Source organism: Passer domesticus, chromosome 35 (assembly GCF_036417665.1).
Source record: "Passer domesticus isolate bPasDom1 chromosome 35, bPasDom1.hap1, whole genome shotgun sequence".
NCBI classification, from domain to species: Eukaryota; Metazoa; Chordata; class Aves; order Passeriformes; family Passeridae; genus Passer; species Passer domesticus.
The window spans coordinates 647857-668017 of record NC_087508.1 but is presented as its reverse complement, the minus strand read 5'-3'; the positions used below and the strand labels follow the sequence as shown (position 1 = coordinate 668017).

At 61.2% G+C, this 20161-nt stretch overlaps 1 protein-coding gene across 3 annotated transcripts in view; it reads right to left on the bottom strand.

Moving 5' to 3' along the window:
• Positions 1-569: 569 nt before the first annotated feature.
• Positions 570-20161, bottom strand: part of SYMPK (symplekin scaffold protein) — a 32518-nt gene continuing 12926 nt past the window's right edge. For all 3 annotated transcript variants that reach the window (XM_064402179.1, XM_064402180.1, XM_064402181.1), the window contains 15 exons: positions 18947-19097; positions 17746-17981; positions 16620-16701; positions 14420-14533; positions 12109-12256; positions 10289-10449; positions 8465-8573; positions 7273-7373; positions 7068-7158; positions 6726-6827; positions 5800-5987; positions 3369-3545; positions 2536-2613; positions 1541-1765; positions 570-784 (listed from right to left, as the gene is read on the bottom strand). In XM_064402179.1, coding sequence (XP_064258249.1) covers positions 638-784; positions 1541-1765; positions 2536-2613; positions 3369-3545; positions 5800-5987; positions 6726-6827; positions 7068-7158; positions 7273-7373; positions 8465-8573; positions 10289-10449; positions 12109-12256; positions 14420-14533; positions 16620-16701; positions 17746-17981; positions 18947-19097 — 2110 coding nt within the window. In that variant the 3' untranslated portion in view covers positions 570-637. The remainder of the gene's footprint in view (positions 785-1540; positions 1766-2535; positions 2614-3368; positions 3546-5799; positions 5988-6725; positions 6828-7067; positions 7159-7272; positions 7374-8464; positions 8574-10288; positions 10450-12108; positions 12257-14419; positions 14534-16619; positions 16702-17745; positions 17982-18946; positions 19098-20161) is intronic.

The following is a 20161-nucleotide window of genomic DNA, read 5'->3' as shown; positions in this document are numbered from 1 at the left end:
GAGGAGGGTAAGGACACGCCCACTGAGAGGGAAAGGAGTGGCCATATAAGGGATGGGCACACCCCGAGTGGTAGAAACCACGCCCCCAAACATGGAAACCACGCCCCTAGAGGAGACCACGCCCATGAGTGGTGGAAACCACGCCCCAAAATATGGAGAACACGCCCCCAATAAGTGTAAGTGGCAGAAGCCACACCCCCAAACACGAAAGCCACACCCCCATCCCACCCCCAAATAGTAAAACACCGCCCCCAAAATAAAAACCACGCCCCCAAAAGGGAATGATACCTGAGTGGTGAAGCCACGCCCCAAAAAGATGTAAACCACACCCCCAAAAGGAAACCACACCCCCAAATGACACAAACCCCACCCCAAACTAGAAACCACGCCCCCATCATGTAAAACCCCGCCCCAAAATCCGGCACATCCCAAGCCACGCCCACCCCAAAAGCCTCCCCCTAATTTGCATCCCCAAACCCCACCCACTTTGGGATGAAACCCCACCCAGTGAGGCCACGCCCCCATTCCCGTTTGGCCACGCCCACCAAAAACCATCCAGGAGCCCCAAATTTCCTCCCAGGCCTTTATTGACACCCCCAGGCCCGGGGGGGGGTCTCGGGGGGCTGCCCCGCCCCCCTCAGCCCTGGCAGGGACCCTCGGGGACCCCCCCCGGCCCCCCCGGGGGCCCCTCGGGGCTCTGCGTGCCGGGGGGGGGCGGCTCCGACGAGGGGGGGCTGCCGGGGGGGGCCTCGGGCTGGGGGGGCTCCGCGCCCGCGGGGGGGTCCTGGGGGGGAGAGAAGGGGGTGAGAAACGCCCCTCCCCCTCCCCAAAATCTGGGTCAGACACGCCCCTCCCCCTCCCCAAAATCTGGGTCAGACACGCCCCTCCCCCTCCCCAAAAACTGGGTTAGACACGCCCCTCCCCCTCCCCAAAATCTGGGTTAGAAACGCCCCTCCCCCTCCCCAAAATCTGGGGGAGAAACGCCCCTCCCCCTCCCCAAAATCTGGGTTAGACACGCCCCTCCCCCTCCCCAAAATCTGGGGGAGAAATGCCCCTCCCCCTCCCCAAAATGGGGGTGAGGAACGCCCCTCCCCCTCCCCAAAATGAGGGTGAGAAATGCCCCTCCCCCACCTAAAAATGGGGGTGAGGAACGCCCCCTCCCCCTCCCCAAAATCTGGGTCAGAAACGCCCCTCCCCCCCCCAAATCTGGGTTAGAAACGCCCCTCCCCCTCCCCAAAATCTGGGTTAGAAACGCCCCTCCCCCTCCCCAAAATCTGGGTTAGAAACGCCCCTCCCCCTCCCCAAAATCTGGGTTAGAAATGCCCCTCCCCCTCCCCAAAATGGGGGTGAGGAACGCCCCTCCCCCTCCCCAAAATGGGGTGTCACAATGCCCCTCCCCCACCTAAAAATGGGGGTGAGGAACACCCCTCCCCCTCCCCAAAATGGGGGTCACAACGCCCCTCCCCCTCCCCAAAATGGGGGTCACAACGCCCCTCCCCCCCCAAATCGGGGCACGGGGCGGGGTGGGGGAGGGGCTGACCTTGGGGGGCTCCAGGGCGGCGTCGGGGGGGGACGCGTCCCCTCCCCCCCCCGAGCTCTCCTCATCCTCGGCCACGCTGATGAAGATCGAGGGGGGCTCCAGCTCCGCCCCCCCCAGCTCCGGGGGGCCCTCGGGGGGAGGGGACCCCGCGCCGGGACCCCCCCCCGGGGCACCCCCCTTGGCCTTGGGGTCCTCCTCGCTCCGGGGGGGCTTCGGGGGCTTCTCCTGGGGACAGCGAGGGGGGTGGCACCCCAAAGTGGCACCCGGGGGCACCTGGGGGCACCTCTGTGCCCACCTGGGCAGGGGACCCAAATGGGTCTGGGGGCACCCTGTCCCTGTCCCCACCTGTCCAGGTGTCCCCAAAATGGGTCTGGGGTCACCTGGCACCTCTGTGCCCACCTGGGCAGGTGACCCAAAATGGGTCTGGGGGCACCTGGCACCTCTGTGCCCACCTGGGCAGGTGACCCAAATGGGTCTGGGGTCACCCTGTCCCTCTGTCCCCCCCTCCCCAGGTGTCCCCATGTCCCCACCCCTCCAGGTGTCCCTGTATCCCCTGTCCCTGTCCCCACCCCTCCAGGTGTCCCCATGTCCCCTGTCCCTGTCCCCCCCATCCCAGGTATCCCCATGTCCCCATGTCCCCTGTCCCCACCTCTCCAGGTGTCCCCTGTCCCTGTCCCCTGTCCCCCCCTCCCCATGTCCCCATGTCCCTGTCCCCATGTCCCCGTGTCCCCTGTCCCCCCCTCCCCAGCTGTCCCCGTGTCCCCTGTCCCTGTCCCCACCTCTCCAGGTGTCCCCATGTCCCTGTCCCCTGTCCCTGTCCCTGTCCCCCCCTCCCCAGCTGTCCCCATGTCCCCGTGTCCCCTGTCCCCACCTCTCCAGGTGTCCCCATGTCCCCGTGTCCCCCTGTCCCCCCCTCCCCAGCTGTCCCCATGTCCCCGTGTCCCCTGTCCCCACCTCTCCAGGTGTCCCCATGTCCCCGTGTCCCCTGTCCCCACCTCTCCAGGTGTCCCCTCGGGCTCGTGGCGCGTGGTGGCCTCCAGGATGGCCATGGTGGACAGGGGGATGTGCGCTTGCTGTCACCGAGGGGGGACACAAACGGCAGGGTGTGACATCCCTGGGGGTGGCACCTGTCCCCAGGAGTGCCACCTGTCCCCAGGGGGTGTGACATCCCTGGGGGTGGCACCTGTCCCAGGGGTGTGACATCCCTGGGGGTGGCACCTGTCCCCAGGAGTGCCACCTGTCCCAGGAGTGCCACCTGTCCCCAGGGGTGTGACATCCCTGGGGGTGGCACCTGTCCCCAGGAGTGCCACCTGTCCCAGGAGTGCCACCTGTCCCCAGGGGTGTGACATCCCTGGGGGTGGCACTTGTCCCCAGGGTGATGTCACCTGTCCACAGCTGATGTCCCCCATCCCAAGGGATGTCACCTGTCCCCAGGGATGTCCCCATGCCCAGGTGGTGTCACCTGTCCCCAGTGTCACCTGGTGGGGGGTGAGGGCGCGCACGTGGCTCAGCAGGGGCTCGGGCAGCTCCGGGCACTTGTCACCCCCACACCCAGGGATGTCACCTGTCCCCTGTCCCCAGGGGCTGTCCCCTGTCCCCAGGTGATGTCACCTGTCCCCAGGGGTGTCACCTGTCCCCAGGGGTGTCACCTGGTGGGGGGTGAGGGCGCGCACGTGGCTCAGCAGGGGCTCGCGCAGCTCCGGGCACTGTCACCCCCCACACCCGGGGATGTCACCTGTCCCCTGTCCCCAGGGCTGTCCCAGGGGCTGTCCCCTGTCCCCAGGTGGTGTCACCTGTCCCCAGGGGTGTCACCTGTCCCCAGTGTCACCTGGTGGGGGGTGAGGGCGCGCACGTGGCTCAGCAGGGGCTCGCGCAGCTCCGGGCACTTGTCGAAGACGGCGGCGAGCTGGGGCGGGGGCAGCTGCAGAACCACCTGGAAGGACTGGGGCTTGGTGCGCTGGCAGCACTTGATGAAGCCCTCCCACACCTTGGGGTACTTCCACACCTGCGGAGACACACCTGGGGTCACCTGAAACACCTGAGACACACCTGGGTCACCTGGGGGTCACCTGGGACACCCCTGGGGCTTGGTGCGCTGGCAGCACTTGATCAACCCCTCCCACACCTTGGGGTACTTCCACACCTGGGGAAACACACCTGGGGTCACACCTGAGACACACCTGAGACCTTGGGGGTCACCTGAGACACCCCTGGGGTCACCTGGGATACACCTGAGACACGTGGGACACCCCTGGGGTCACCTGGGGGTCACCCGGGACACCCCTGGGGCTTGGTGCGCCGGCAGCACTTGATGAACCCCTCCCACACCTTGGGGTACTTCCACACCTGTGGAGACACACCTGGGTCACACCTGAGACACCTGGGGGTCACCTGAGACACCCCTGGGGTCACCTGGGATACACCTGAGACACGTGGGACACCCCCGGGACACCCGGGACACCCCTGGGGCTTGGTGCGCTGGCAGCACTTGATGAACCCCTCCCACACCTTAGGGTACTTCCACACCTGGGGAGACACACCTGGGGTCACCTGGGTCACACCTGAGACACCTGGGACACACCTGGGTCACCTGGGACACACCTGGAGTCATCTGGGACACACCTGAGACACATCTGGGTCACCTGAGGGTCACCTGGGGTCACCTGGGACTCACCTGGATCACATCCATCAGCAGGGATGGACCCTTCCTACACCTTGGGGTACTGACACACCTGGGGACACACCTGGGGTCATCCAGGACACACCTGAGACACACCTGGGTCACCTGGGACTCACCTGGGTCATCTGAGGGTCACCTGGGGCTCACCTGGATCACCTGGGACTCACCTGGATCACACCTGGGGCTCACCTGGATCACACCCGGGGTCAGCAGGGATGGACCCTTCCTACACCTTGGGGTACTGACACACCTGGGGGTGACTTTTGCAGGGATTTTGGGGTGATTTCAGAGGGATTTTTCGGGTAATTTCAGGGGGTTTTGGGGCCCCAGACCTGTTCCATGATGAGCCTGGACAGGATGTTCATGATGGAGCCTGGATCACCGTGGGCATCGGGGATTTTGGGGTGAATTTTAGGGTCATTTCAGGGGGATTTTTGCAGGAATTCTGGGATCATTTCAGAGGGATTTTTGGGGTAATTTCAGGGGATTTTGGGGCCCCAGACCTGTTTCATGATCAGCCTGGACAGGATGTTCATGACGAAGCCGCCCAGGCGCGGGTACACGGTCAGAGCTGGATCACCGTGCGCAGCGGGGATTTTGGGGGCAGTTTTGGCATGAATTTGGGGTGAATTTTGATGGATTTTTTTTGGGATTTCGGGGCCCCAGACCTGTTTCATGATGAGGCGGGACAGGATGTTCATGACAAAGCCACCCAGGCGCGGGTACATGGTCAGGGCCTGGATGACCGTGTGTACTGGGGATTTTTGGGGTAATTTCAGGGGGATTTTTGGGGTGATTTTTGCAGGAATTTTGGGGTAACTCTGGGGGATTTCGGGGCGCCAGACCTGTTTCATGATGAGGCGGGACAGGATGTTCATGACGAAGCCGCCCAGGCGCGGGTACATGGTCAGTGCCTGGATGACCGTGTGTACTGGGGATTTTTGGGGCAATTTCAGGGGGATTTTGGGGTGATTTTTGCAGGAATTTTGGGCTAACTCTGAGGGATTTAGGGGTCCCAGACCTGTTTCATGATGAACCTGGACAGGATGTTCATGACGAAGCCGCCCAGGCGCGGGTACAGGGTCAGAGCTGGATCACCGTGTGCAGCAGGGATTTCGGGGGCAGTTTTGGGGTGAATTTGGGGTGAATTTTGGGGTACTTTCAGGGGGATTTTTTCAGGAAATCTGGGGTAATTTCAGTGGATTTTGGAGTAATTTTTTTGGGATTTTGTGGTCCCAAACCTGTTCCATGATGAGCCAGGACAGGACGTTCATGATGGGTGTACAGAGCTGGATCACCGTGCGCATCCGGGATTTTGGGGCCAGTTTGGGGGTGAGTTTTACAGGAATTCTGGGATAATTTCAGGGGGATTCTGGGGTAATTTCTTGGAATTTTGGGGCCCCAAACCTGTTCCATGATGAGCCAGGACAGGACGTTCATGATGGGTGTACAAGGTCAGTGCTGGATCACCGTGCGCATCGGGGATTTCGGGGCAGTTTTGGGGTGAATTTTACAGGAATTTTGGGGTAATTCCAAGTGGATTTTTGGGGTAATTTCAGGGGATTTCGGGGCCCCAGACCTGTTTCATGATGAGGCGGGACAGGATGTTCATGACGAAGCCGCCCAGGCGCGGGTACATGGTCAGGGCCTGGATGACCGTGCGCATCAGCAGCATGGGCAGCGGGCTCTGCTCCATCAGCTGCTGCATCACCACGGCCAGCACCTCGGACGTGTACACGTTCCGCTCCGCGAAGCACAGGTTGGTGGCTGCGGGGACAGCGCGCATGCTGGGAGGGACTGGGGGGCACTGGGAGGGACTGGGAGGGGCTGGGAAGGGAGTGGGAGGGCAATGGGAGGGGACTGGGAGGCACTGGAAGGGGCTGAAAGGGCAATGGGAGGGACTGGGAGGGACTGGGAGGGGACTGGGAGGGACTGGGAGGGGCTGGGAAGCACTGGGAGGGGAGTGAGAGGGACTGGGGGGCACTGGGAGGGACCGGGAGGGGCTGGGAAGGGAGTGGGAGGGAGTGGGAGGGGCTGGGAGAGGCTGAAAGGGCAATGGGAGGGACTGGGAGGGGCTGAGAGGGAACTGGGAGGGACGTGGGAGGGACTGGGAGGGAGTGGGAGGGGCTGAAAAGGCAATGGGAGGGACTGGGAGGGAGTGGGAGGGCAATGGGAGGGGAGTGGGAAGCAATGGAAGGGGCTGGGGGCATTAAAAGGGCACTAGGAGGTGCTGGGGGGCACTGGGAGGGACTGGGAGGGGAGTGGGAGGGGAGTGGGGGGGACTGGGAGGGACTGGGAAGGGCAATGGGAGGGACTGGGAGGGGCTGGGAGGGGCTGAAAGGGCAATGGGAGGGACTGGGCGGCACTGGGAGGGGAGTGGGAAGGACTGGAATCCATGGACAGGGGTCCCATGTCCCCCCCCCACCCTGTGTGCCCCCATGTCCCTGCCACCCCCTGGGTGTCCCTGTCACCCCCTGGGTGTCCCCTGGGTGTCCCCGTGCCCACCTTTGATGATGGATTTCATGTCACACTTGGAGGAGTCGATGTTGTGCAGGGCGATCAGGAGCTCCCCGGGGTTCAGCGGGGACACGGCCGAGGCGCCGTCACCTGCGGGGACAGCGGGGTGACAGGGACAGGGACACCGGGGTGACAGGGACAGGGACACCGGGGTGACAGGGACAGGGGCTGCGTCCCATCCCAGCTGTCCCCCCTGTCCCTTACCGTGCTGTGTCCCCAGCAGGCCTGTCCCCAGGCTGTCCCCTGTCCCATCCCACCTGTCCCCAAGCCGTCCCACCTGTCCCCAAGCCGTCCCCAGTGTCCCCAAGCTGTCCCCAGGCTGTCCCCTACCGTGCTGTGTCCCCAGCAGGCGGTTGAAGACCTCCTTGACCACGATGGGGTTGAGTTTGATGAGTTTGGGCAGCGCCTGGATCACCTCTTTCTGCACCAAAACCGGCCCCGGGGACACTCAGTGACACTCAGTGACACCAGGGGACACTCAGTGACACCCGGTGACACCTGGTGACACCCGGGCAGGGGACAAGGGCCACGCCACCTTCTCGAGGCCGTTGAGCACGGGGATGAGGAAGCGAACGTCCGGCAGCCGCTTGTGGTACAGGTCCCTGACGCGCTTGACCAGCTCGGGCGAGGGTGGCACTGCGGGCAGGGGACGGCGCTGTCACCGCTGCCACCCCCGCGCTGTCCCCGCGCTGTCCCCGTGTCCTCCAGGGTGTCCCCAGGATGTCCCCAGGGTGTCCCCCTGTGCCCCGTGTCCACTTTTGATGGTGGATTTCGTGTCACACTTGCAGGAGTTGATGGGCAGGGCTGTGTCCCTCTGTGTCCCCCCCCCATGTCCCCAGGGATGTCCCCGTGTCCCCCTGGGTGTCCCCGTGTCCCCCTGGGTGTCCCCATGTCCCCTGGGTGTCCCCAGGCTGTCCCCAGGGTGTCCCCTGGGTGTCCCCAGCCCACCTTTGATGATGGATTTCGTGTCACACTTCCAGGAGTCCCGTGTCCCTCTGTGTCCCTGTCACCCCCTGAGTGTCCCCATGTCCCCCTGGGTGTCCCCATGTCCCCTCCGCTGCCACCCGCGGTGTCCCCAGGCTGTCCCGCAGTGTCCCCAGGTGTCCCCAGGTGTCCCCAGGCTGTCCCCAGGCTGTCCCTGCAGTGTCCCCAGGGTGTCCCACAGTGTCCCCAGGCTGTCCCCCAGGCTGTCCCCAGGTGTCCCCAGGCTGTCCCCAGGCTGTCCCCAGGGTGTCCCTGCAGTGTCCCCAGGGTGTCCCGCAGTGTCCCCAGGGTGTCCCCAGGCTGTCCCCAGGTGTCCCCAGGGTGTCCCCAGGCTCTCCCCCAGTGTCCCCAGGCTGTCCCTGCAGTGTCCCCAGGCTGTCCCCAGGCTGTCCCCAGTGTGTCCCCAGGTGTCCCCAGGCTGTCCCCAGTGTGTCCCCAGGCTGTCCCTGCAGTGTCCCCAGGCTGTCCCCAGGTGTCCCCAGGCTGTCCCCAGGCTCTCCCCCAGTGTCCCCAGGCTGTCCCTGCAGTGTCCCCAGGCTGTCCCCAGGCTGTCCCCAGGCTGTCCCTGCAGTGTCCCCAGGCTGTCCCCAGTGTGTCCCCAGGCTCTCTCGCAGTGTCCCCAGGCTGTCCCCAGGTGTCCCTCCAGTGTCCCCAGGCTCTCTCGCAGTGTCCCCAGTGTGTCCCCTGGGTGTCCCCGTGTCCCTCTGGGTGTCCCCGGGTGTCCCCCGGTGTCCCCTGCGCACCTTTGTCGGTCAGGCTGTGCAGGCAGCGCGTCACCAGCGTCTCGGCGCCCTTGGGGCAGTTCTCCACCAGCAGCAGCAGCTCCGGGGAGTTCATCCCCATCCCGCGGATCTGCCAAAAATCCCCATTTCTGTCACCAAAATCCCATTTGGCACCAAAATCCCATTGCTGGCACCAAAATCCCATTGCTGGCACCAAAAATCCCATTGCTGGCACCAAAATCCCATTTGGCACCAAAATCCCATTGCTGGCACCAAAATCCCATTTGGCACCAAAATCCCATTTGGCACCAAAAATCCCATTTGGCACCAAAATCCCATTTGGCACCAAAATCCCATTGCTGGCACCAAAATCCCATTGCTGGCACCAAAATCCCATTGCTGGCACCAAAATCCCATTTGGCACCAAAATCCCATTGCTGTCACCAAAATCCCATTGCTGTCACCAAAATCCCATTGCTGTCACCAAAATCCCATTTGGCACCAAAAATCCCATTTGGCACCAAAATCCCATTTGGCACCAAAATCCCATTGCTGGCACCAAAATCCCATTTGGCACCAAAAATCCCATTTGTCACCAAAATCCCATTGCTGGCACCAAAATCCCATTGCTGGCACCAAAATCCCATTTGGCACCAAAATCCCATTTGGCACCAAAATCCCATTGCTGGCACCAAAATCCCATTTGGCACCAAAATCCCATTTGGCACCAAAATCCCATTTGGCACCAAAATCCCATTTGGCACCAAAATCCCATTTGGCACCAAAAATCCCATTGGTCCCCGGTGTCCCCTCACTGGCTGCTTGATGACCCCATGATGGTGACACCCAACTGCCCCAATTAACCAACCCCACTAATTGATAATGGGGACGGGAAGGTGATTTCCCACGGTGTCCATGGATGTCCCCACGGTGTCCCCAGTGTCCCCAAATGTCCCCAAATGTCCCCAATGTCCCCAAATGCCCCCAATGTCCCCAGTGTCCCTCACCGGCTGCTCGATGACCTCCACGTCACCTCCATGATGGTGACACCCAACTGCCCCAATTAACCAACCCCATTAATTATCCATGGGGACAGGGAAGGTGATTTCCCACGGTGTCCATGGATGTCCCCACGGTGTCCCCAATGTCCCCAATGTCCCATGATGTCCCCAGTGTCCCTCACTGGCTGCTCCATGACCTCCATGATGGTGACACCCAACTGCCCCAATTAACCAACCCCACTAATTGATAACGAGGACAGGGAAGGTGATTTCTCACGGTGTCCATGGATGTCCCCACAGTGTCCCCAATGTCCCCAAATGTCCCCAATGTCCCCAGTGTCCCTCACCGGCTGCTCCATGACCTCCACGTCACCTCCATGATGGTGACACCCAACTGCCCCAATTAACCAACCCCACTAATTGATAACAGGGACAGGGAAGGTGATTTCCCACGGTGTCAATGGATGTCCCCACGGTGTCCCCAATGTCCCATGATGTCCCCAGTGTCCCTCACTGGCTGCTCCATGACCTCCATGATGGTGACACCCACCTGCCCCAATTAACCAACCCCACTAATTGATAACGGGGACAGGGAAGGTGATTTCCCACGGTGTCCATGGATGTCCCCACGGTGTCCCCAATGTCCCCAATGTCCCATGATGTCCCCAGTGTCCCTCACTGGCTGCTCCATGACCTCCATGATGGTGACACCCAACTGCCCCAATTAACCAACCCCACTAATTGATAACAGGGACAGGGAAGGCGATTTCCCACGGTGTCCATGGATGTCCCCACGGTGTCCCCAATGTCCCCAAATGTCCCCAGTGTCCCCGGTGTCCCTCACCGGCTGCTCGATGACGCGCAGCACCGTGCGCTTGATGTCGGCGATGGCCTCGGTGTAGACGGAGGCGAGCTCGTGGATCAGCTTGTGGTTGTGGGGCAGCAGGGCCAGGTACAGGTACAGGCACTGCTTGATGGTCTCCTCGGTCCAGGGCGCCGCCACCTCTGGGGACACCAAAACGGGGGACAATGACACAAAAACGGGGTGATAATGGGCAAAAATGGGGTTAGAGTGACCAAAAATGGGGTTAATGACCCAAAACGGGCCAGGCACGGGTACAGGTACAGGCACTGCTTGATGGTCTCCTCGGTCCAGGGCGCCGCCACCTCTGGGGACACCAAAACGGGGGACAATGACACAAAAACGGGGTGATAATGGGCAAAAATGGGGTTAGAGTGACCAAAAATGGGGTTAATGACCCAAAACGGGCCAGGCACGGGTACAGGTACAGGCACTGCTTGATGGTCTCCTCGGTCCAGGGCGCCGCCACCTCTGGGGACACCAAAACGAGGGACAATGACACAAAAATGGGGTGATAATGGGAAAAACGGGGTTATAATGGGCAAAAATTGGACTATAATGAGAAAAAATGGGGTTATATTGACCGAAAACGGGGTGACAGTGACCAAAAATGGGATTATAATGACCAAAAACTGGGTTAAAATGAGCAAAAATGGGATTATAATGGGCAAAAATGGGGTTAGAGTGACCAAAAATGGGGTGACAGTGACCAAAAATGGGATTATAATGACCAAAAATGGGATTATAGTGACCAAAAATGGGATTATAATGAGCAAAAATGGGGTTATAATGACCAAAAATGGGATTATAATGACCAAAAATGGGATTATAGTGACCAAAAACGGGGGTGACAATGACCCAGTTAATGGTGTCACCTCTGGGGGGGGGACACAGGATTTCCCATAAAATGTCTGGGGTCTCCCACAGAACATTTGGGATTTCCATGGAATATTTGCCATTCCCATGGAACATTTTGAATTCCCCACTGAACATTTTGCAATTCTCATGGAACATTTTGCATTTCCCATAGAATATTTGACATTTCCCATGGAACATTCTGGATTTCCCATGGAACATTTTGCATTTCCCATGAAACATTTTGAATTTCCCACAAAACATTTTGGATTCCCCATAGAATATTTTGCATTCCCCATGGAACATTCTGAATTTCCCACGGAACATTTTGAATTCCCCATGGAACATTTTTAATTCCCCCCTGAACATTTTGAATTTCCCGCAGAATATTTTGAATTTCCCACGGAATATTTTGAATTTCCTATGGCATATTTGACATTTCCCCAAGGAATATTCTGCATTCCCCTCGGAAAATTTTGAATTTCCCATGGAACATTTTGGATTCCCCATGGAACATTTTGAATTTCCCACGGAATATTTTGGATTTCCCATGGAACATTTTGTCTTCCCCATGAAATATTCTGAATTTCCCATGGAATATTCTGAATTTCCCACGGAATATTTTGAATTTCCCATGGAATATTTTTAATTCCCCCCTGAACATTTTGAATTTCCCGCAGAATATTTTGAATTTCCCCCAGAATATTTTGAATTTCCTATGGCATATTTTGCATTTCCCACGGAATATTTTGAATTTCCTATGGCATATTTTGAATTTCCTATGGCATATTTGACATTTCCCATGGAACATTTTGCATTTCCCATGGAATATTTTGAATTTCCCATGGAATATTTTGAATTTCCTATGGCATATTTGACATTTCCCATGGCACATTCTGCATTCCCCACGGAACATTCCGGATCCCCGCGGAACGCTCCATCCTCACCGGTGTCCTTGTCGGCGCCGAAGAGCACGGAGGGCGGGTTGGGGTGCACGAGCAGCTGCAGGTAATTGAGCGCGAACTTCTCCACGTACTCGCGCAGCTGCTCCTTCTCGTACAGGCGCCGGATGAACTGCAGCGCCTGCTGCCGCACCTGCGCGGCCGCACCGTCACCTGGGTGTGCCACCTGGGCACCCCTGTGACACCCGGGCACCTGGGTGTGCCACCTGGGCACCTGTGTGTGCCACCTGGGCACCTGTGTGCCACCTGGGCACCCCAGTGACACCTGTGTGCCACCTCGGTGACACCTGGGCACCCCTGTGACACCTGGGCACCTGGGTGTGCCACCTGGGCACCTGTGTGCCACCTGGGCACCTGTGTGTGCCACCTGGGCACCTCAGTGACACCTGGGCACCTCGGTGACACCTGTGTGTGACACCTGGGACACCTCTGTGTGCCACCCGGGCACCTGTGTGCCACCTGGGCACCTGTGTGACACCTGTGTGCCACCCGGGCACCTAGGTGACACCTGGGCACCTCTGCGTGCCACCTGGGCACCTGGGTGACACCTCTGTGCCACCTGGGCACCTGTGTGACACCTGGGCACCTCGGTGACACCTGTGTGCCACCTGGGCACCTGTGTGACACCTGTGTGCCACCTCGGTGACACCCGTGTGCCACCTGGGCACCACGGTGTGACACCTCTGTGCCACCTGGGCACCTGTGTGTGCCACCTGGGCACCCGGGCACCTGTGTGACACCTGGGCACCTGTGTGCCACCTGGGCACCTGTGTGACACCTGGGCACCTCAGTGACACCTGGGCACCTCGGTGACACCTGTGTGTGACACCTGGGACACCTCTGTGTGCCACCCGGGCACCTGTGTGCCACCTGGGCACCTGTGTGACACCTGTGTGCCACCCGGGCACCTAGGTGACACCTGGGCACCTCTGCGTGCCACCTGGGCACCTGGGTGACACCTCTGTGCCACCTGGGCACCTGTGTGACACCTGGGCACCTCGGTGACACCTGTGTGCCACCTGGGCACCTGTGTGACACCTGTGTGCCACCTCGGTGACACCCGTGTGCCACCTGGGCACCACGGTGTGACACCTCTGTGCCACCTGGGCACCTGTGTGTGCCACCTGGGCACCCGGGCACCTGTGTGACACCTGGGCACCTGTGTGTGCCACCTGGGCACCTGTGTGCCACCCAGGCGCCCCGGTGACACCTGTGTGTGCCACCTGGGCACCTCTGTCACCTGTGTGCCACCTGGGGCACTTCTATCACCTGTGTCACCCGTGTGCCACCTGGGCACCTCGGTGTGACACCTGGGCACCTGTGTGACACCTGTGTGCCACCTGGGCCACCTGCGCCACCCAAACCCTCCAAAATCCCCTTGGCACCCCAAAAATCCCCCCCAAACCTCCCCAAAATCCCCCCAAGCCCCCTCAGGATCCCCCCAAACCTCCTTGGGACCCCCCAAACCTCCCCAAAACCCCCCCAAACCTCCCCAAAAACCCCTCAAGCCCCCTCAGGACCCCCCAAACCCCCTCAGGATCCCCTAGACCCCCTCAGGACGCCCCCAAACCTCCCCAAAATCCCCCCAAGCCCCCTCAGGACCCCCCCCCCAACTTCCCCAAATCCCTTTGAACCTCCCCAAAATCTCAAACCTCCCCAAATTCCCCCAAAATCTCCTCAAACCTCCTCAGGACCCCCCAAATTCCCCCAGAATCCCCCCAAACCTCCTTGGGACCCCCCCAAACCTCCCCAAAAACCCCCCAAACCTCCCCAAAATCCCCTCAAACCTCCCCCAATTCCCCCAAACCTCCTTCAAACCTCCCCAAAATCCCCTCAAACCTCCTCAGGACCCCCCCAAATCTCCCCAAATCCCTTTGAACCTCCCCAAAATCCCCACAAACCTCCCCCCAAACCCCCTCAGGAGCCCCCAAGCCCCCTCAGGACCCCCCCAAACCTCCTCAGGACCCCCCCAAACACCCCCTAAGCCTCCCCAAAATCCCCTCAAACCTCCCCCCAAACCCCCTCAGGATGCCCCCAAATCCCCTCAGGACCCCCCCAGACACCCTCAGGACCCCCCCAAACCCCCTCAGGACCCCCCCAGACACCCTCAGGACCCCCCCAAACCCCCTCAGGACCCCCCCAGACCCCCTCAGGACCCCCCCAAACCCCCTCAGGACCCCCCAAACCCCCTCAGGATCCCACTCAAACCCCCTCAGGACCCCCTAAATCCCCTCAAACCTCCCCCCAGACCCCCCCAGACCCCCCCAGGACCCCCCAAGCCCCCCGCTGTCCCCACCTTGTCCTTCTCGTGGGAGCTGAGGTCCAGCAGCACGTGCAGGTACTGGAACTGCCGCGACGGCCGCCTGAAGATCAGCTCCCGCAGCGTGGACATGCCCAGGTACGTGCGGCTCTGAGGGGACACCGCGCACCTCGGCTGGCACCCCGGGTGGCACCCGCCCCGTGGCACCGCCGGGTGGCACCGCCGGGTGGCTCCTGGTGGCACCTCCGTGTGTCACCTCCCCCGTGTCACCTCCAGGTGTCTCCTCAGGTCATCTCCCCCATGTCACCTCCCCCGTGTCACCTCCATGTGTCATCTCCTGGTGGCACCCGCCCCGTGGCACCTCCAGGTGTTTCCTGGTGGCACCTGCCCCATGTCACCTCTTTGTGTCATCTCCTGGTGTCACCTCCCCCGTGTCACCTCCAGGTGTCTCCTGGTGGCACCTCCCCCATGTAACATCCATGTGTCTCCTCGTGTCACCTCCGTGTGTCATCTCCAGGTGTCACCTCCCCTATGTCACCTCCTGGTGTCACCTCCTGGTGGCACCTCTGTGTTGCCTCCAGGTGTCTCCTGGTGTCACCTCCCCCATGTAACATCCATGTCTCTCCTCGTGTCACCTCTGTGTGTCATCTCCAGGTGTCACCTCCCCTATGTCACCTCCTGGTGTCACCTCCTGGTGGCACCTCTGTGTCGCCTCCAGGTGTCTCCTGGTGTCACCTCCTGGTGGCACCTCCAGGTGTCACCACCATGTGTCATCTCCAGGTGTCACCTCCCCCGTGTCGCCTCCAGGTGTCTCCTAGTGTCACCTCCCCCATGTAACATCCATGTCTCTCCTCGTGTCACCTCCGTGTGTCATCTCCTGGTGTCACCTCCCCCGTGTCACCTCCGTGTGTCATCTCCTGGTGTCACCTCCCCCGTGTCACCTCCATGCGTCTCATGGTGGCACCTCCACCATGTCACCTCTGTGTGTCTCGTGTCACCTCCGTGTGTCATCTCCAGGTGTCACCTCCCCTATGTCACCTCCTGGTGTCACCTCCTGGTGTCACCTTTGTGTCTCCTCCAGGTGTCTCCTGGTGGCACCTCCGTGTGTCACCTCCCCCGTGTCACCTCCTCCATGTCACCTCCATGCGTCTCCTGGTGGCACCTCCACCGTGTCACCTCTGTGTGTCTCGTGTCACCTCTGTGTGTCATTTCTAGGTGTCACCTCCCCTATGTCACCTCCTGGTGTCACCTCCTGGTGGCACCTCTGTGTCGCCTCCAGGTGTCTCCTGGTGTCACCTCCCCCATGTCACCTCCAGGTGTCTCCTCAGGTCATCTCCCCCATGTCACCTCCCCCATGGCACCTCCATGTGTCATCTCCTGGTGTCACCTCCCCCGTGTCACCTCCAGGTGGCACCTCCAGGTGTCTCATGGTGACGCCTCTGCCATGTCACCTCCGTGTGTCATCTCCAGGTGTCACCTCCCCCGTGTCACCTCCAGGTGTCTCCTGGTGTCACCTCCCCCATGTCACCTCTTTGTGTCATCTCCTGGTGTCACCTCCCCCGTGTCACCTCCAGGTGTCTCCTGGTGTCACCTCCCCCATGTAACATCCATGTCTCTCCTCGTGTCACCTCCGTGTGTCATCTCCAGGTGTCACCTCCCCTATGTCACCTCCTGGTGTCTCCTGGTGGCACCTCGGGGTGGCACCTGCCCCGTGGCATCTCCAGGTGTCTCCTGGTGTCACCTCCCCCCATGTAACATCCACGTGTCTGCTCGTGTCACCTCCGCGTGTCATCTCCAGGTGTCACCTCCCCTATGTCACCTCCTGGTGTCACCTCCTGGTGGCACCTCTGTGTCGCCTCCAGGTGTCTCCTGGTGTCACCTCCACGTGTCACCTCCAGGTGTCACCACCATGTGTCATCTCCAGGTGTCACCTCCCCCGTGTCGCCTCCAGGTGTCTCCTGGTGGCACCTCCCCCGTGTCACCTCTGTGTGTCATCTCCAGGTGTCACCTCGCCATGCCCACCTGGTGTCACCTCCAAGTGTCACCTCCGTGTCCCCACCTGGTGTCACCTCCAAGTGTCACCTCCCCACCCACCTTGGCTGTGTCACCTTTGTATGTCCCCACCCCGGTGTCCCCGCAACGTCCCCATCCCGGTGTCCCCTCCCGATGTCCCCTCCCGGTGTCCCCTCCCGGTGTCCCCTCCCGGTGTCCCCTCCCGGTGTCCCCGGTGTCCCACCTCGTCCTCGCAGTACTTGCGGATCACCTCCAGGGCGCTCTCGGTGATCAGCGGCGCCTCCAGCACCACCTTGGTGAAGATCCTGGGGACGGGGACAGCGCCCATGTCACCGGCCTGGGGACACGCCGGGGGTGGCCTCGGTGGCTCCGCTCTGTCCCCAGAGGTGCTGCGGTGGCGCTGGTGGCACCAGCTGGGCCCCAACGGGTCTGTGCCACCCCTGGGGACACCGTCCTGGTGGCTCTGCCCTACACCTGGTGGCACTGTCCTACACCTGGTGGCACTGTCCTACACCTGGTGGCACTCTCCTCAACCTGGAGGTACTGTCCCATCCCTGGTGTCCCCAACCCAACCCTGGTGTCCCCAACCCAACCCTGGTGTCCCCAACCCAACCCTGGTGACATCAACCGATCCCTGGTGGCATCAACCCAACCCTGGTGCTACTAACCCAACCCAGGTGACACCAACCCAGTTTGCTGTCCCCAACCCAATTTAGTGTCCCCATCCCAACGGCACCAACCCAACCCTGGTGTCCCCATCCCAAAGGCACCAACCCAACCCTGGTGTCCCCATCCCATCCCTGGTGTCCCCAACCCAACCCTGGTGTCCCCATCCCAAAGGCACCAACCCAACCGTGGTGTCCCCATCCCATCCCTGGTGTCCCCAACCCAACCCTGGTGTCCCCAACCCAACCCTGGTGTCCCCAACCCAACTGTGGTGTCCCCATCCCAAAGGCACCAACCCAACCGTGGTGTCCCCAACGCCAGCCCCGTGTCCCCGGTGTCCCCACCCGTCCTTCTGGTCGGGTTTCTCCTGCAGCCCGGCCACCAGCCCAACTGTGGTGTCCCCAACGCCAGCCCCTGTCCCCGGTGGTGTCCCCAGTGTCCCCACCCGTCCTTCTGGTCGGGTTTCTCCTGCAGCCCGGCCAGCAGCCCATCCCTGGTGCCCCCATCCCAAAGGCACCAACCCAACCGTGGTGTCCCCAACGCCAGCCCCGTGTCCTCAGTGTCCCCACCCGTCCTTCTGGTCGGGTTTCTCCTGCAGCCCAATGGCACCAACCCAACCCTGGTGTCCCCATCCCATCCCTGGTGTCCCCAACGCCAGCCCCTGTCCCCGGTGGTGTCCCCACCCGTCCTTCTGGTCGGGTTTCTCCTGCAGCCCGGCCAGCAGCCCGATCAGGCACTCGTCGTAGCGCTCCAGGCCGCCGGCGCCGCCGCGCGCCAGGTGCGCGTTGTACTCCTGGAAGAGCCACGCGAAGGCCAGGTCCAGGCGGCCCCGCACGTCGTCCAGGATGAAGGACAGCACCTCGCCCTTGAGGGGCACCTCGAACTGCGTCACCAGCGAGGCCAGGATCTTCACTCGGGCCTGCGGGGACACCCGGGGCACTCAGTGGTCACTGTGTGGTCACTCCGTGGTCACTCAGTGGTCAGTCAATGGTTAATCAAGGGATTAGTCAAGGGTCACTCAAGGGTCACTGGAACTGCGTCACCAGCGAGGCCAGGATCTTCACTTGGGCCTGCGGGGACACCTGGGTCACTCAGTGGTCACTCAGTGGTCACTGTGTGGTCACTCAGTGGTCAGTCAATGGTCAGTCAATGGGTAATCAAGGGTTACTCAGGGATTAGTCAAGGGTCACTCAAGGGTCACTGGAACTGCGTCACCAGCGAGGCCAGGATCTTCACTCTGGCCTGTGGGGACACCCGGGGCACTCAGTGGTCACTCAGTGGTCACTGTGTGGTCACTCAGTGGTCAGTCAATGGTCAGTCAATGGTTAATCAAGGGATTAGTCAAGGGTCACTCAAGGTCACTGGAACTGCGTCACCAGCGAGGCCAGGATCTTCACTCGGGCCTGCGGGGACACCCGGGGCACTCAGTGGTCACTCCGTGGTCACTCAGTGGTCAGTCAATGGTCATTCCATGATCAGTCAATGGTTAATCAAGGGATTAGTCAAGGGTCACTCAAGGGTCACTGGAACTGCGTCACCAGCGAGGCCAGGATCTTCACTCGGGCCTGCGGGGACACCTGGGTCACTCAGTGGTCACTCTGTGGTCACTGTGTGGTCACTCAGTGGTCAGTCAATGGTCAGTCAATGGTTAATCAAGGGTTACTCAGGGATTAGTCAAGGGTCACTCAATGGTCACTCAAGGGTTCCCTGGGGTATTTCCAAGGGAATTCTGGGTGTTTCCCAGCTGTATCCCAGGTGTGCCCAGGTGTGTTGTGGGTGTGTCCAGGTGTGTTCCAGGGTTATCCCAGGTGTGCCCAGCTGTATCCCAGCTGTCCCCAGGTGTCCCCAGGTGTACCCCAGCTGTGCCCAGGTGTGTGCCCGTACCTGGGCGGCCCCGCTGGCCGCCACGGCCCTCTCGGAGCGCAGGATGCGGCGCACGGCGCCGAGCTTCAGCTTCTCCACCTGCACCTCGCTGAGCGGCTTCAGCACGTCGCTGAGGCGGAACACCTTCTTACGGCCCCCGGCGCCCGCCAGCCTGCGCGGGCACGGCAGCGGGGTCAGCGGGGTCAGCAGGGTCATCCAGGGGATCGGGGCCATCCGGGGGAATGGGGCCATTGGGGTCATCGGGGTCATGCAGGGGAACGGGGCCATTGGGGTCATCAGGGTCATCCAGGGAAATGGGGCCTTTAGGGTCATTGGGGGAATGGGGCCATTGGGGTCATCGGGGTCATCCAGGGGATCGGGGCCATCCGGGGGAATGGGGCCATTGGGGTCATCCAGGGAAATGGGGTTACTGGGGTCATCCACGGGAATGGGGCCATGATCCCACCCCAAACCCCATGGAGATCCCATCCCAACCCCATGTGGACCCCACCCCAAGCCCCACCATAATCCCAAGCCAAACCCCGCCATGATCCCACCCCACATACCAGTGGGACCCCACCCCAAGCCCCACCATGATCCCACCCCAAACCCCATGGGAACCCCACCCCACATTCCAGTGGGACCCCACTCCAAACCCCATGTGGATCCCACCCCAAACCCCATGGAGATCCCACCCCACATTCCAGTGGGACCCCACTACAAACCCCATGGGGATCCCACCCCAAACCCTGCCATGATTCCACCCCAAACCCCACCATGATCCCACCACAAACCCCATGGAGATCCCACCCCAAGCCCCACCATGATCCCAAGCCAAACCCCGCCATGTTCCCACCCACATTCCAGTGGGACCCCACCCCAAACCCCATGGGGATCCCACCCCAAACCCCATGGAGATCCCACCCCACATTCCAGTGGGACCCCACCCCAAACCCCATGGGGATCCCACCCCAAACCCCATGGAGATCCCACCCCACATTCCAGTGGGACCCCACCACCAACCCCATGGGGATCCCACCCCAAACCCTGCCATGATTCCACCCCAAACCCCACCATGATCCCACCACAAACCCCATGGAGATCCCACCCCAAGCCCCACCATAATCCCAAGCCAAACCCCGCCATGATCCCACCCCACATACCAGTGGGACCCCACCCCAAGCCCCACCATGATCCCACCCCAAACCCCATGGGAACCCCACCCCACATTCCAGT